General features: G+C 45.0%; 1 protein-coding gene across 1 annotated transcript; it reads left to right on the top strand.

The window, feature by feature from the left end:
* The first annotated feature begins 9 nt into the window (after positions 1-9).
* On the top strand, positions 10-16908 carry mcmbp (minichromosome maintenance complex binding protein). Its single transcript, XM_063191804.1, has 16 exons — positions 10-177; positions 584-669; positions 795-935; positions 1062-1103; positions 1501-1593; positions 2020-2149; positions 2740-2906; positions 5526-5623; positions 6139-6299; positions 7052-7175; positions 8011-8128; positions 8721-8886; positions 11813-11946; positions 15108-15272; positions 16041-16129; positions 16665-16908. The coding sequence occupies exons 1-16, from the start codon at positions 120-122 to the stop codon at positions 16789-16791; spliced, it is 1899 nt and encodes a 632-aa protein (XP_063047874.1). The 5' UTR covers positions 10-119; the 3' UTR covers positions 16792-16908.
* Positions 16909-16990: the final 82 nt, after the last annotated feature.

The raw sequence follows: 16990 nt of genomic DNA, 5'->3' as shown, positions 1-16990 counted from the left end.
AAGTGACGTAATTTTCCCGCCACGACGAACAGAGTGGGGTAACGTGACTCGAAATCAACTGAGTGAGCTGCGCCTCTGTGTTTGTGAAATAAATTCTTTTAAACATTGTGATCAGCACAATGCCTTCTGCACAGGATTGGATTAATAATCCTTTGGGCGTCGTCGAGGGGATATTCGGTAAGAAAATTTAGCACTTCGAGAATATTTGCTTACCAAACTTGACTGTGGTAACGAGTTGACAGGCTTGATTTTGTCATGCACCCACATGCGTCCACGCGTCTGCGATATGGAAAAGTTTTGATCACAAAGGTGTGCAAACATTTCAGTGGATGTAATGTTTACGTATACGTTTGTGATTTTTGGTTTCCACGTCGACATACATTACTGATTTTAGCACACGCCAGTCCTGTTTGACAGTCCTATCATGCGGATTGTTTACCTCACTGTTGGGCTTGGATGGACATAAAGCCCCACGCTTCATGCTCTGCTCTGACCAGTTCTTTGTTTTCGGGTCCATATAGTTTTACTATGAGGCAGAAAAAAATATCACCGTTTAAAAGTTTCTCACAACGTTGATTTTCAGAACAGAACAATTCTAATCCAGAATGGGATAAAAAGGTGGTGGACTTCTTCAAAGAGAAATTGGCAGAGAAAGAAGCCCAATCATGGGTAGGCCTAATGACACTTTACATTTATCTTGCTATTAACTTCATAGATACCGAATACTGTAAATAAAGATACTGTGCGAAATGGAATAGCAGCTCTCAAACACGAACGTCCGTGTATCCATCCAGGTTCCCTCACTGAACGACGTCCAGCCCCATTACCTGAAGCCCAACAGTCTCGTGAAGTTCCGATGCATGGTGCAAGACATGTTCGATCCGGAATTCTACATGGGAGTCTATGAAGTTGTGGACCAAACAACCAAGTCAAAAGCAAGTGGACACTTTGTTTTTGTCTGGATTTGACAAGTAACATCCTCTTTAATACAAAGATCGAATGGAAATTGTCTTGATGTATTTCTTTTATGATATCATATAATTACTTCTCTTGCATTGCAGAATTTGAAATGTGGGAAGTACAAGGATGTCACAGAATGTGTTGTAAGTGAAACAATCATTGTGTATTTATTCTATTGTATCACTACTGGACAGTGTTTTTCATTTCTAGTTTGTCCTCATATATTAACACTATATGTTGTTAAAATAATACTTGAATGAATATCTGGGTTCATGCAACTGAACATAATGGGTTACTAAATGTCATTGTTGTAGTAATGCTTTCTAAACGCCAAATGGGGGCAGTGTCCATACACCTTTTTAAAATTGCTCTGTAAACAAGGGGTGTGCCATATTTTGTAAACTGCCTTCAGTGAAAGTAGCACAAATCTATTCTTTTAAGTTGGAGTTATCTACCCTGTCACGTTCAAAGACAAATTATTAAAGTCTGTTGTAGCTGCAGGCCCAATTTTTACCCCGTCTTCTCCGTGTGCCTCTTCAGCAGGTGGACTTCCATTCCAGAAACAATCTCCCATCTGAAAGACAGACCTTCTATTGTGTACCAGTCCCCGGAGAATCACCATGGGTCAAAGAGATATCCTTTGCATCAATAACTACCACAGAGTATTTCTCACCATGCTTATCACGTAATGTGTTGAATATTGATTAGGAGAAATCAGAACATTAAGAAGAAAACATCTGAATGTTTTGGTTTGGCAGACCTTTCAATTTCCTGCATGGTGGTAGACTTGCATGCTGCTGATGGGTTCTACCTAAGGCATTGCCGTTCATTCCCTAATTTCAGCTTCTTTTCATATCTGGTGATCGAATCCCTTTGTGACTTTGTCTTGTAAGAAGCACAATGACCTCAGGCACTGTGGTGGAGTAGATTTTGATCTGACTGTGCAGGAAGAAGTTAAGCTCTTGAGATATACCTTTACACAAATACATTTGAATCATTTTCTAAGTCGGTCATACAGTGAAGGAGAAGGGAAGTGTTTTGACCTTAACGTCAAGCTACTGTTATGCCAGATCTAGCCAAGCTCGGGTCATCCCCTCCACATCTTACACCCCTAACCGTCAGAAACGGAGCTACGACGAGGACGATGACATGGACACACAGTCACAAAGGCCGGGGGACACAAACTCCGGTAAGTCCACCTATGTGGATTTGATAACAATATTCACAGAGGCCTTTCTCCATTACACCATGTTACTATTCTTCTCATATACACTGAGAAAAGCACAAGTCTATTTGCATCTTCAATGCATACTTGTGTTTTGACATTTTTATGTTATAATTTTTTGTTGCAACCAGTAGCGAAGCAATTGCACACAGGGCCCCAGGGCAAGCCCCCATAAGGCCGGCAAAGGTAGTAAAATAGTATTGTTGCTGGTGGCTCACCTGCTACTGATCTGAGCACCATTGTACTGTGCAGAGTAGCGGCACCACAACAATACCGTGTGCCATTTTGTTTACTGTATGTTGCTTTGAAACAAAAAAGGGCCAGATGGCATAAGCAGAAGCTCAAAGGAGTAGGTGAAAGCCCTCACATCCAAACATCTGACCTGGGAGCAGGTCAACTAAATAACCAGATGAAAGAAAAGTTTGTTTTAACCAGGATTTCTCTGCTCCACTTATTTATTTATTTTTCGTGACATTTCAGGTGAAAACTCGTACTTACCCAATATTGTAAAACATTGCATGGCCATTAACCAGCCACTGTCATTGTCCACACAGGTCGTAAAGGCTCTGCTGACTCCCGCAGCAATGGAGACTGCAAGCGGCAAGAGACGGAAGCCCCCTCCAGCAGTGGCAGCAGCAGTGCTTCCACCCCCAGCTGTGCCTCCCCTCTGGACCTCTACTACCCCTTACCGGGGGAGCAGGGCCCAGCCTGCCTGGTCAAGGTACCGCTAGGCCGAACCTTTTTTTTTTCACTGCTTACATGGTAATTTTTTTAAACCTTTTTAAAAAAACACGCTGAAGAAGGTTTAGGTCAAAACGTCTGTCTGTCATGCCGCTAACCCATTAAAATAAAAAGCAAGAATCACACCGGAGACTTCGGCTTTTCTACAAAATATGAACATTACTGTTCGCTCGCACCCAAAGACTATGTAAAAACCAATTGGGAGTTGAGCGCACTTTCTGAAAAAGGAACTTTCCTACCAGTGCAAAGAAAACTTTAAGAATTGTACTATAACATAACGTGTTTCCCATACATGGACCATTTTATGTAGCCTGGTTCACACCAGACGGTGTATGTGTAGCTTCGGCGCCCCCTGGCGGTGTAGCTCTGCTCCGCCAGGGGGCACCAAAGCTACACACACACACACCGTCTGGTGTGAACCAGGCTACATTTTATGGTGCAGTACCACAGAATAGAGTTCTCAACGGGCCTAAAAATGTCAACCCAACCCTACCCGGCCCGTGGCTTTTAAAGCCCGAGCCCGATGTTACCCGACACATCACTGGAATTATCTAACCGAACCCGGCCCGAGGCCCGAAGTCGGGGGTCGAGTTTCCCCACGTTATCCTATGGAGAATGACGGGTTGTGGTGGGTCTTTAAGGGCACTTATGTGCAGTAAATGAGTGAAAAGATATTTTCCACAATAGAAACATAATATAAAATGGGGAAACGTTCTTGCTATTTAAGCAGAATCATCCACAGCGCGATTTCAATAACCGCCTCATGCTTCACGGCAACAACAATCTATCCACCTTTTGTTTTGACTTCTAAATGTAGGCTTACTACATTTCCATCCCGAGTGTCTGATTAAATGTAGGCTACGTGAAGTTGCCCCTCCCTCCTTGTTTGTTCATATGCGCGGATGAGATGGAAAGCCTGCTGTGCCAAACATTGTTTAAAAGTTTCATCAAATTTTGGTCGGCACACAAGGTTTTGGACATAGCCTACTAATTTCTAGTGGCACCTGGGCTACGGTTGATGCATGGATAAGCCATGTAGCAAAAAAGACAGATAGCCTAGGTGAGAGGATGAGATCTTCCTCGACTGGCGAGCGCTCCCGTGTGTGTGCGCGCCTTTTCTTCCTGACAGTTGCTTACAAGTCGAAAACAGCACGAAAACAGCAAAGACAATGTGATATTTCATTCAAACAGGGCCTACACGCTCCAAATAAAACATTGGCTGGGGGGATTTTCAACCAGACCGAAGCGCGAGCAGACAGTCAGTGTGAAAAGTCAAGTCTACCGGAAAAATCGCCATCTTCGCTGCCGCTCGCTTACCATCGGTGCACGAGCCATTTAAATAGTGAAGTGGCATATCGCAACAGCACATGCGGATTAGCCAAATTATATGCAACAAAGTCGCCAACAAAGCGTGGATTTAACGTTTAATACGCATATGCCAACGTTGTGTGAATACGGGGAAAGGATAGCCTAATTGGAAAGCCACTGTCCTTTCCATAGAAGACCGCTTCGGCTTCGTTTCACCTCATAAGCATAATTTCCATGCACTGCATTTGCTGAGACTACTAAGCATAAAGTTAGCGATCAAACTAAAAATATTGGTTGTTGTCATTACAGTATTAAATAGGCTACTATGGCTGTTGTTTAAAATAGCCATTGGATTGCCAACCGTCCCTTGTATTAAGAAACAAAAGTATGGTTCCATGAGCTGACATGGGACTCAATATCGTTAAAATTGCATCTAAGATTTTTTTTCCCGTTTTTCTTCGTTTGCGTTATTGTAGCCAGTGTAGTTTTTCTGTGCGTTCAGGGACCTCTGTCCAACTCATCATGGCTGTGATGTCATGTTTGTTTTGCATTCCGGTACCTTGTGATTTACAAATTAAGCACTGCGCGCAACGTTGCATGCAGCAGCCTGCCAGACCTTCGTTACGCAGGCCTACATATAGGCTATTTAGATAGATAGGCCTAGCTTTACTGACCCATCAAGGGGAAATTCGCCATGATTCACGGTAAACAGCAGAACTGATTCACTGGGCGGAAAAGATTGAGCCCGCGGACCGAACCGACCCGAGCCATATGCTTATATTTTCGACCCGAACCCGGCCCGAACCCAAGGGGCCCGTCGGGTTTGTCGGGCTGACCCGACCCGTTGAGAACTCTGCCCCAGAATAAAAATCGAGCACCACAAATTGACCAACAGCCTCACATACGCATCAATGGTAGTATTGCACCTGACCGTAGCACCACACAGTGCTACTTCATCTGTGGGAAACATTGAAATGATGACATTGATGTCCCCACTGTACCCATGACCTGACCCTTTTCTAGTGGTGTGGTATGAAAATGGATTGCTCTGGGGGGAAAAAATAAGTTAGCTTTTGGCATGTAACATGCACAGACATCATTTTGATCAGACAAACATTTTTATGATGTTTAATCTCCATCGTCATCAGCAATCACTCTCCTGTGGATCAATACCAATGTAGAGATATTGCTTTTACTGTGAAGAGAGATGCGTATATGGTCACTCTTGTTCCCAATATCTTCCCAAAACATGTTTGCTCTATTAAAGCTGGTATGCGTTGCCTTGTGACAGGTGTACGAGGAGTGGGAAAGCTTCAAACTCAACGACACGCTGGAGGTGTATGGCATCCTTTCTGTTGATCCAGCACTGAGCGGAGTGGGGGAAGAGAAGTAAGTGCATCTTCAGTTTTTACTGTCACTTTTAACCCCTTTTAGCCTGATACTGTGTATACGCTTTTTGACCTTTGGTGCCTGGAGCGACATATACGCTGCATTCAGGCTCTTGATTTGAGTTTTTTTTTTATTGAAAATGTGGCTCACCTGAAGTTAAGACTTCAAGTCTATATTTGTCTTGTATATGTGTAGTATGTCTTTATATATCCCCTTTACCTCTTTGAATATACGACTTACCGTATGTGTCTTGCATTGCAATTTGCAGCACAGAAAAGTTATCTACTTTGTTCCACATCATTCGGTGTAGTTGGGAATATTATCCTTTTGTGCGCCTCTGGTGAAATAGATAAATAAAAAATGTGGAAACATCAGGTGGTTCCTTTCCAAGGAGTTCAGAGATTTGCTGGAATGAAGTTAATCACCTCTCTGCCTTGACCTGCTTTGCAGCCTCAGCTTTTTGTAATGCTCAATTGAATAATGTTTCCTCTCTGCTGTGCGCGTGTGTGCATTAGGGAAGTCTCCTCTCTGCTGGACCCTGAGGAGTCCATGGAGACCGCAGAGGAGCAGCGGGCGCACAGCCCCCCTCCCTCCCTCGTCCCCCGCCTCCACATGCTGCACGCCGTGCCCCTGAAGCACAACAACCCACTGCTGCCACCTGCTGCCTCGGAGGAAGGTAAACAAACACCTCCGCGTCAAAATACCCTCGTCTATTAATAGCAGCTCACTCACTGAAGTTGCTATGTCGCTCATGCACGAGCCATGCACGTTACACAATGTGCTCTTTATAAACACGAACGTGCAATATTTCCACCCAGCTAGAAAGATCTCGCACGGTTTGCCAACTTGTTTGATGGTCATGTCAATTTTCAGGGCTTTCCATTTTCCAAGTAGATATAGTGTTCTTACATGAATTGCACTGGCAGCAACCGCAAATAATTCTACTTTCTCAGAATGGGATCAAGGTTCCAGCTCAGCTACTACAACTTACTCTGTGGTTAGATATTATATGACTGTTATTCAATATCGTAGCAGAGTTATCTGTAGTGTCAGCCCACAGCTTGTGGAGCTGTAGGAGAAGCATTTGCAGTTTACAATATCAGTTGTTCTACACTAGACTTAATGATTAAAAAATAATAACAGTCATAATGACGGTAACTATATTACACCAGTCCTCTAACTTGGTATTTTGCTTCACAACTGTCAGTTGGATGTTCGATATTTGTGTGGGCATGCATTCACAAAAAAAAACATTTATATTGTTAATTATTTCTGTCTGACAATAAATGCTTGAATGTCAGTACTTAAGCTTTGATTTGTCCCCCAAATGAACAAATAAAGCTTTGGCTTCTCCCCCCTAATGAAGGCCTCAACAGTATGCGTGGTGGTAGTTTTTAAATGCATGCATGTCTTTTGTTTCCTCTGAAGTTGCGGCTGGTGTTCTGAGTGAGCTGGGTGCCACCAGGTCGGAGCTGCTGGCCTTCCTCACACACGTCCTCCTGGGAGACGCCCTGGCCGCAGAGTACCTACTCCTCCACCTCATCTCCAACGTGTACGTGGAGCTTCAACAACTCGCTAAATGGCATACACTTTACACCTTTAGGATTATGGTCAAAACTTCATAGTTACTGCAGTCAAATACTTTTTTTTTAAACAAGGGCACTAGGTTACTAGGCTGGCAGACTTGGTTCGATTCCAGCCCTGGTCATTTGCTGATCCTTCCCCGTGTCTCTCTCCCCACTTATTTCCTGTCTCTCCCCACCGCTGTACTGTCGGAAAATAAATGCAAAAAAAGCCCAGAATAAAAAAGCCCAAAAAGACCTAAACCACCAAGCTTTGTTCACTCTATCTCTCTTTGAGGGAGGCAAGAGGCAGACCGTGAAATCAAAACCATGATTGGAATTTCTGGCTGTTTATATTGGACATGTACAGTGTATTCTGACTAGGATGCAAATTATCGATTAATTCATTAATCATTAGTTGATGGCCTTATCGATCGATTTACGATTAATTGCTAAGCCGCGTTTTCCCCCCGAAATCTCAATGTTTCTCGAAAAAAACCTACTAAATCTAAACATTTTAATTAAATATTGAGATAAAATACCACATTTAAATTAATTCTATTTCAATTCTTTAATCCAAATGTGATTTCCACTATTCACACCCCTCTTCACACACACTCTTCACATACCCATTTCATCTGGGATTCTTGTTGAATTGTCGATTAATTGGATTAATGTTTTTTAATCGATTAACGTGTTGATCGATTAAAGTCGATTAATCCTTTGCATCCCTAATTCTGACGGATGATTTAGTACCTACTGTGGGTATCACACAGCTGGAGTGAAGCATGAGGCCTTTTCCCTCCTCTCTCCCTCTCTACTTAGGTATGCCAGGCGGGATATTCTCCCGCTGGGCAAGTTTGCCCTGAACCTGAGCGGATGTCCCCAGACCTCCCCGTACACAGAGCACCTCCACCGCATCATTCAACAGCTCGTTCCAGCGGTGAGTGTTAACGCACACACACACACACACACACACACACACACACACACACACACACACACACACACACACACACACACACACACACACACACACACACACACACAACACTGACCTGGGGCCTCATGTACCGTCCTAAGACTTGCATTAATTTTTTCCTCCTGAATCCCATTGAATCTTTACTGAATCATTAAGTCAGCGTGTTGTCATTATCACATTGCAAAAGTACCGCCGTGTTGAAATTGGGGGAATGTTTACATAAGCAGCTATGGGAGTAAGATGATTTTGCCGTTAAACAGTTAGCAAACTGCACCAAACCTCCTTGGATCATCTGCAATATTGCTCCCTCCCACCACATGAAATATCAAATCTGACAGATGAGAGTTGTGGTCGTAGTCTGTGTTGGATACTTTCGTGATGTACCTGGCAAGCAGCCAATAAAAAATAACGTGAAAAAAACAGTGCTTTCGATCAAAAGCAACTTGAGGCATGGATTAACCTGACAGCAGTTACCCGTTAGCAGTTGATGTGCAGCAGTGACCAGTTTTCTAATGTCTGAAATGTCCCTTTCCTCCTCCTCCGCCGCCAACAGTCCTACCGGCTGCCGATGAGCCTCCAGAACATGAACAGCATGCGCATGGTGCCGCGTAAGGACCACGTGGCCAACCGGCTGGTGAGCGGCGCCCTGCAGCTGGCCGGCAACACCTCGCTCTTCCTGGACGAGACCCAGCTGGAGCAGGGACAACTGGACACCGCAGGTGAGGGGGGGACACCGGGAGTGCCGCGGGGCAGTCGGGCAGCCGTGGCCTAGTGGTTAGAGAATTGGTCTTTCAATCTAAGGGTTGCTGGTTCGAATCCCCCCCCTGACCTCTCCCTACATCTCCATCCATGGCTGAAGTTCCCTTGAGCAAGGCACCTAACCCCACATTGCTCCAGGGACTGTAACCAATACCCTGAAAAATAATAGTTGTAAGTCACTTTGAATAAATGAAAGCGTCAGCTAAGTGTTAGATAATGTAATGTAAAAAAATAATGGAGTGCAGGGGTAGAGATATGGAGGAGATGGGAGCAGAGTCAGTGCAAAGAATAATCTAGTAGATTAAGATGCAAGGCAAAGGAGTGTGCTCAACTTCTGTCTCCTAAGGGGACGTTGTCCCCTCCTTCTTTACTTTCTGTGGTATTAGATTGGTGGATTGTGGAGGGAGTTGAAGTGGGAGGGAGTGGTAGTGTGTGAGAGGTAGAAAGATTGAGGGAGGCAGAGAGGGGGGAAGGATTGGTTGGATGATGGAGGAACGGTGTTGGAGATGGGGGCAGGGCGAGTGAGAGATGGGGCAGAGAGATGGGGTGAGACAGAGGGGCAGAGAGGAGAGAGATGGGATAGTGTGAGGATTTTGGTTGGTTAATTTACTGAGGGAGCGAGGGGGAGAGACGGATTGGAGTAGAGAGAGAGAGAAAGGGATGGGTAGCGAGTGAGGATTAGTTTGGTTGATGGAGAGAGGGAGAGTGGTGGTGTGTCAACAAGTGAGCGATAGAGAAGGAGGGAGACACAGAGGTAGAGAGAGGGATGGTTGATGGAGGAAGGTTGTTGTTTAGGGAGAGGTACTGTGAGAAGGGTAGAGAGAAGGGAGGGGAGTGAGAGAGGGTGGGTGTATGTTATGAGTGAGCAGGCAGGTCACACACACAGATTACATGAAATCATTGTTTTTTTTTTGTTTTTTTTTGTCTGACTGGGGACGGTTGTCACAACGTCTCTCTGTCTGTCTGTCATTCACACGAGAGAGTGCATCAGTGCGCTTGTCCGCTTCTCGGGTACTTAACAGCGATGTACTAGTCAACGGCAAGGCATTTCACCAAGACCCCGAGACTTTTATGCCCCCTTCCTGCCCACCGTCTCTCTCTACCCGCTCGTCCGTCCCACAGCCTCGCAGGGGCCGAAGGGCACAAACAGACTTGATGTAATGTGGCAAAACCCTCTGTGGCATCCGTTCCGCTCGTCGTGCCAGTGGCAAAGTCGTCACAAAGATCCGGTTACATTTTCTAGGTGTGATGAACTGACTTGGCACCAGGGGTCCTGTCATGGCCTTGAACTCGCCCCCACTGGCAGACAGCGACGGTCGCACAGAATGGCAAACCTGACATGGGAGATGTACGTTATAGCCCTGAGGGTGTTACAGTTTTTGCATTACATTTAGCAGACACTTCTATACATATAAAGAGGCTTGCAACAAATGAGGACATGATCAGTAACATATACAGTAGTACTATGAGGGAAGATCCAGAGTACTTGTACTGCATACAGGCCAAGCAGGGGAGTATCCCAAGAACACGGTGAAGTATCTGCTAATAGATTGCCCACAGGGGTCATTTAGTTAAGAAAATAAGGAGCCCAGGCTATTCTATTAGATGTTTTATCACTACTTCACCTTGATTACTTCTCAGCCAGGGGTGAATTTCTGAATAGCGTAGTTGTTAGCAGTTAGCAACTTCGGTAGTTGTCAATGGGGAATTGCATTGCAACCAACAAAGTAGCTAACATAGTTAGCAACTTCGCTTTCCAGAAATGCACCCCAGGTTTGTGGCATACGACCTAGGTTTGGTGCATAAGAGCAGGGTTAGTGTTCAGTTTTTTTTGCTGTCACACACAAGATAAAGGTCGTTAATAGCATTTTACAGCAAAGGTTTGTTTTTGCTATTCAGTCAATAAATGGGTTATTACAGAGCATCAGTGTTGTGCAGGAGTGTGTAAACGCCCAGATGTGTGATCTTGATGAAGTTCATTCTCCTCTTCAAATCCCAATGTCTACTTTGTCTTGATTGCTATTGTAGTGTTGTTTCCCCTGTGGGTTTCTCATTCTACATAAACAGTGTGTTGAAGTTGGGTCCTGTTGTTCAAGTGACTCCCCCTATCGGCAGTTGTGTTGAAACCTGACCAATCCTGTGAATGACCACGCTTGGTCTCCAGAATCCAAAATCGGTTTAAAAACAAACCATTTCAATAGCCACACACACACTTTAATGGCTACAAACACACACAATTCTGTTATTGGCTGTTGCCATGATGCATGTCTTTCACGTAACAGGTTTGCAGACATGCGTTGCTCTTCACACCCATGCACGCACACATTCACTTCCGTTACTCAGTATGACCATGATGCATTTCACTTTTTCTCTTTGCATGTTTGCAGACATGCATCCCTCTTCAACCCCCCCAACCCCCGCCCCCTCTCTCTCTCTCTCTCTCTCTGTCTGTCTGCTCTTATTGTCTCTCTACTCTTCTTACCCTTGGCATAGGTGCATTCCTTCTGACCCCCTCCATATCTCTCTGCTTGTTTTCCTTGGCTATCTATGATTTGGTGTATTCCTTTAACCCCCCTCATCCCTCTTCTTGTTGTGCTTGGCATAGGTGTTTTCCCTCTGACACCCCCACCTCATCTGTGTCTGTTCTTTTTTGTGCTTGGCATAGGTGCACTCCTTCTGACCCCCACCCTATCTCTCTGCTTGTTTTCCTTAACATAGGTGTTTTCTTTCTGACACCTCATCCATCTCTGTTCTTGTTATGCTTGATATACTGTTGGTGTTTACCTTTAACCCCCCTCATCCTTCTCAGTTCTTGTTATGCTTGGCATAGGGTGTTTTCCTTTAACCCCCCCTCTTCTCTCTCTCTTCTCGTTATGCTTGGCATAGGTGTGCGGAACATCACTGCGCTGGGCAACCTGATCTCCTGGCAGAAGGTTGATTACGACTTCAACTACCACCAGATGGAATTCCCCTGCAATATTAACGTGCTGGTCGCCTCCGAAGGACGCTCGCTACTGCCGGTGAGGACAAAGGGCCCTTTCCAACAACACATACATACACACGTGTGCAGACACACACATGCACACACACGCACAGGCACCTATACAGAGATTTGTGCAGGGCCACTGTGGCAGCTTTGACCAGGCCCAGGACAAAGTAATATGAAATTTCCCACCCTCCACCCCTCCAGTCAATACAATGTCATGGGGACCCTATTCTGGGCCCCCTCTCTCCCTGGGCCCGGGACAACTGACCCCGTCATCCCCACCTAGTGTTGGCTTTCCTGCATGCGCACTCGCACCCATACACACAGGCACATGTACAGACACACAGGCACACAAACAGACATGCGCGCGCACACACAATACGTACACACAATACGTACACACACAGCAACACAGTCAGGCAGACGCCCCTCTAGATTTCCATAAGCCGTGTGAGTTTCCAGGCAGGGCAGACAGCAGGCCACATGAGCCCCGCACGTGGAGCAACTGCGGAGGAGGTTTGTTTTCCATGGGACACCTGTGGAGCCAGCAATATTTCCGTCCCCCCCTCACGGTCACTGTCAGAGTGTTGGTTTGGGGAGGAGTGGCGGTGTGTGTGTGGAGCTGGAAGGTTGTGCGTGTGTGTGTGTTGTGTATGTGTTTGGAGATGAAAGGGGTGTGTTTGTTGGTTATGTGTATATCTGGGGGTAGAGGTGTGTGTGTGTGTGTGTGTATGGTTAACATGTGTATGTGGGTGCTGACTTATATCTGTGTGTGTGTGTGTGTGTCTGTGGTTAACATGCGTATGTGGGTGGTGGATGGGTGAATGTGTGTGGTTAACATGCGTATGTGGGTGGTGGATGGGTGAATGTGTGTGGTTAACATGCGTATGTGGGTGGTGGATGGGTGAATGTGTGTGGTTAACATGTGTATGTGGGTGGTGGATGGGTGAATGTGTGTGGTTAACGTGTGTATGTGGGGGTTGGGGCCAGCGTGGGGCGCTCATCATCTCCGCTCCTCTGGCTTTGATGCGAACGGCCTGTGGAATGTGCATGGGAGCTATTCTCGTATGTTAGCCTGGGGAGTTACCATGGCTGCAGCAGCACCACAAGGACATGAGGTGGGCAGAGGGAGGGAGGTAGGGAGGGGGAATACCAGTCTCGGCCCTCCACCACTCCTAGCCAATACGCCTTTCACCATAGCACCCAAGTTTAAAACCTTTTCAATAGCAAGGATGTTAAGAATTTGTATAATGGTACCTCCAGAATTCTACCCGGAACATTCTGCAGCTCCCACAGAACTCTCCGTTGTGAAAATCCTGTCGTATTTGTGACGTTGTGGTGAGACATCGGAATTCTCTCATCACATATGTGATGGTAGGCCAAAGGCCTTGTAATTTTTTTAAATTAATAAATGTTATTCCATTCTCAGTGTTAAACACCCTAAGCGTGATATAAATCTTTTCTTTCTAAAGCTGTAAGGACTATGGGGGGTTCCCTATAGGGGTGATGTGCATTAAGTTAGTGTTGGACACCAGGGCACGGAGGTATTTCACAGTTAGCGTTGAATGATCTGTAAAAACCCGAGCCCATCATTCAAGTTGCTGGGCAACAGCAGTGTTGCTTGCATAGCTTTGGACACAGTACCCTGGGCCCCTCTGCAACCCTGGGTCAACAGCAGGGTATGTGGTACTGTACTCTCTGGCGCTCTGCTCTTTAAAGGGCAAACAGAAGCTGCCAATTAACCACAATTCGGGAGTGCTACTGGTGCATTGTAGATGGATGTAATGGAAGCTATTTGTGTGCTCCTCTTTTGTATCCCCTGAAAGTATGGAGGTATGCACTTCCATGAAGTTAAAGGGGAACTTCTGCCAATTTCAGTATGCTGTTGTATTGCTCACGCTACCCTTGACTTGTCAGTATTCGGTGATGCTGCATTTTTCGGCTCAGCCCTTTCTGGGATCTGAGCTATTCTAATGGGGGCAGACTTTGTTTACTTTAAAAACCTTAACATAGGCCAACTCCAAATATCCCAACAGGTATCGCTGTTTGCTAGCTGTCTGCTGATGTTCCATAACAATTTGATGTTATTTGGAATAAATAAAGATTTTTTTTTACAATGTAAACAAAGTCTGCCCCCATTACAATGACCAGGATCTCGGAAAAGTCTGAAAAAAAAAAATCTCAGGTACAGACAACAAGTCCAGGGTTGTGTGAGCAGAAGTTACCCTTTAAACTTTTGTGCCAACATGGGTGCTTATCTGAGAGACCGTATACCAAATGATTGTCTTTGTAAATGTACCTAAAAAAACAACAACACTGAGAGCGCGGACCTCTGCCAACTTCGCTCAGATAAGCACCAACATTTAACCAGCTTGAGCGGTTGCACATAACAAAACTTTGGCCAAATGTTATAAAGATACAGCATGTTTTTCTCACCAACATGGTAACAAACAACAAACCAAACTAGTCTAAGGTAATAATGGAGTGGCTGCATTGTATTTGTCTACATACAACACTGTTTGAACTTTGATTATACCACCACCACCTAAGCTCTGTTATGACCATGCAACTTTTGTATGTTGTGTGCAACTTATTCATGTCTGTGTATATCTGTACTGCATACATGGCTGTCATGATTAGTGTGCTCTTTTCTTGTATCTCCTGATCTTTTGTCTCTTCGTCTCTTTATCTGCATCTTGGGATTTTTTGCAGATGTATCTTCGTATTTAATCAAAGATTTTTTGAGTAATTGTTGCTAAGATAATTCGTAGTTTGTGTCACCAGTACACTGTGGGATCAACTCCGGTCTACTAACTGGATGTGACTTTACCATGATACTCCATTCATTCTCCTTGTCTAGTGTTTCTCAACAGGGGTGGTAAAGCCCCCCAGGGGGCGTTGGGGAGCTCTAGGGGGGCGTTGAGAAGGATACAGCGGAGAGGGGGGGGGGGGGGGGGCTTAGTTGGGGGGCATTAGTCCATTCATTTTTTTTTAAACTAAGAGGGTGTTATCATGAGGTCAAGGGGCCGTTGGGATGCTTATGATAAGACCAAGGGGGTATTTGTTCGAAAAAGGTTGAGATCCACTGTCCTAGTCATACGGATTCCGGACTCTACGCAATTAATTCTCAATAAAATGTGTCTGCTTAATCAGTTGTCTCTGATTTGAATCTCTAATCTCGTCCTCTCTCTGCAGTCTGACTGCCAGGTGCAGCTGCAGCCCCAGGTGTCGCCCCCCAGTGTCGAGGAGTACCTGAGTGGGGTGCAGGCGGCCCTGGCCCCCTCCCAGATCAACAAGTTCCGCCTCTACCTCACCGTGGCCCGGACGCTGGAGTACAGCATCACCGAGGAGGTCACTAAGGTCAGAACGCATCAGCTGGAGGAGAGGAACTATACCAAGGCTGGCCTGGGGGGGAAATAGGGCCCGGGCACTTTAATCTTAAAGTGGCCCGTCATAATTAGCGGCGCGTCATAATTAGCGGCGCAGAACTGACTCATCACCGGTGGGCCCCTATTTTCAGCAATGTAAAAAAATATATATTTTTGTTTATTTTTTTTACATTTCTGAAAATAGGGGCCCACGATGGTGCAGGGCCCACCGTGAAATGCCCGGTATGCCAGATGGCCAGTCCAGCCCAGCCCTGAACTACACCTTAACTAAACCTGAACCCTAGAACTAAAATAAAAGACTCTGCAAGTCTGTGCAAGTTTAGTTTTAGGGTTAGTTAAGGTTTAGTACGGTTAGCCCCTGTGAGCTGTAGGAGAGGAACTAAACCGTAACTAAACCTAGAACTTAAAAACCTTTTCGGTCTCTTTAGTATTGTAGTGGAACAGAGTGCCGTAATTAAATTGACAAAAAACAGTGTTCCATTTCTTTCATCAAAGCCAAAGTCCACAATCCAAACATGCTCTCTAATTAAGTTTTAAGTAATTATTTTGGCTATATTATTGAGTGAAATCAGTTTGGAGATAAAGTTTGGCAAACAAATCGTGATTACTTTGTAAATGTACTAGGGCTATTACAAATGACCACCAGTATCCCATTTTTGAGGACTACTTGGTGACTTACTGGGGAGTGATTCCACTGATTTGCTGTAGAATGACAGAATATGCTTTTCTCTAAATTCAGGCAGTGGAAGAGGATTTCGTCGAGATGCGTAAAGATGACCCCCAGAGCATGACTGCAGAGGATTTGCACAGAATGTTGGTCGTTTCCAGGTGAGTGAGAAATGTTTTTTCGTTTCTGCATTTAACTATTCATTCTGCTCCCCTCTCCTATTTACCCAGGGCTATAAATAAAACTTTTATCATCGCTAGTAGCCAAACATACACTCACTATAAAAGTGGCTAGTCAGTTTTCTTTACTACCAGCCAAATTGACTTCACCAGCATTTGGCCGGTTGGCTGGTGTTTATTTAGAGCCCTGGATGGGGAAAAAAAAAACTGTATTTTAGGTTTAGGGCGTGTTTTTGTTTTGGTCGTCGTAGAATTCTCTCCAGTGATCAGTTTGGATATGAGTGTTTCAGTACATCAATATCCCAGCTTCTTTGGGAATACTCCACCTAGCATCCTGATTTCTCTAACACCTGGATAAGGGCTCATGTGGGATACTGAAGTCAGGATAAGGTGTTTACATGTTCAAACTTCAATTGGGGATTTTAATTATCCCAATCATATTGGGGACACTGCAGAGCATGTGAACGTTCTCACAGAGACGGTGCAATTTAATGTCTTGCCCTGCTGCTTCCTCCAGGTTGCTGTCCATTAGTTTGGGCCAGACTACACTCCCCACAGACGTCTGGATGAAGACTAAACACATGGAGCTTTTGCGCATGAGCAGAATACAGCAACAGAAATCTGTGAATGGCCATGAACCCTAGAGACCAGCATCCTGATCCCCCTCCTGTCTTATAAATACTTTTTTGTTGTTCCATGAAACCTTTTGCTAATGAAATTGTTCTGAACCGATGATAATAAAATGTATTCATGTTTAGTAAGAACCTGTCCATAACACTTTTTTCCACCCACCCAAACATCTTGCTTTTGGTTGTTACAAGTTTTGTATGCAATGCCAACGCA

Source organism: Engraulis encrasicolus, chromosome 24 (genome assembly GCF_034702125.1).
Source record: "Engraulis encrasicolus isolate BLACKSEA-1 chromosome 24, IST_EnEncr_1.0, whole genome shotgun sequence".
Lineage (NCBI taxonomy): Eukaryota > Metazoa > Chordata > Actinopteri > Clupeiformes > Engraulidae > Engraulis > Engraulis encrasicolus.
Note: the sequence above shows the minus strand (reverse complement) of the source record. Positions and strands in the feature narration are given on the sequence as shown.

Coding starts and splice junctions, on each gene's coding strand:
- mcmbp (XM_063191804.1), top strand. CDS start 120: ATGCCTTCTGCACAGGATTGGATTAATAATCCTTTGGGCGTCGTCGAG. Junction 2,907..5,525: donor GCCCAGCCTGCCTGGTCAAG/GTACCGCTAGGC, acceptor GCCTTGTGACAG/GTGTACGAGGAGTGGGAAAG. Junction 8,129..8,720: donor TTCAACAGCTCGTTCCAGCG/GTGAGTGTTAAC, acceptor CGCCGCCAACAG/TCCTACCGGCTGCCGATGAG.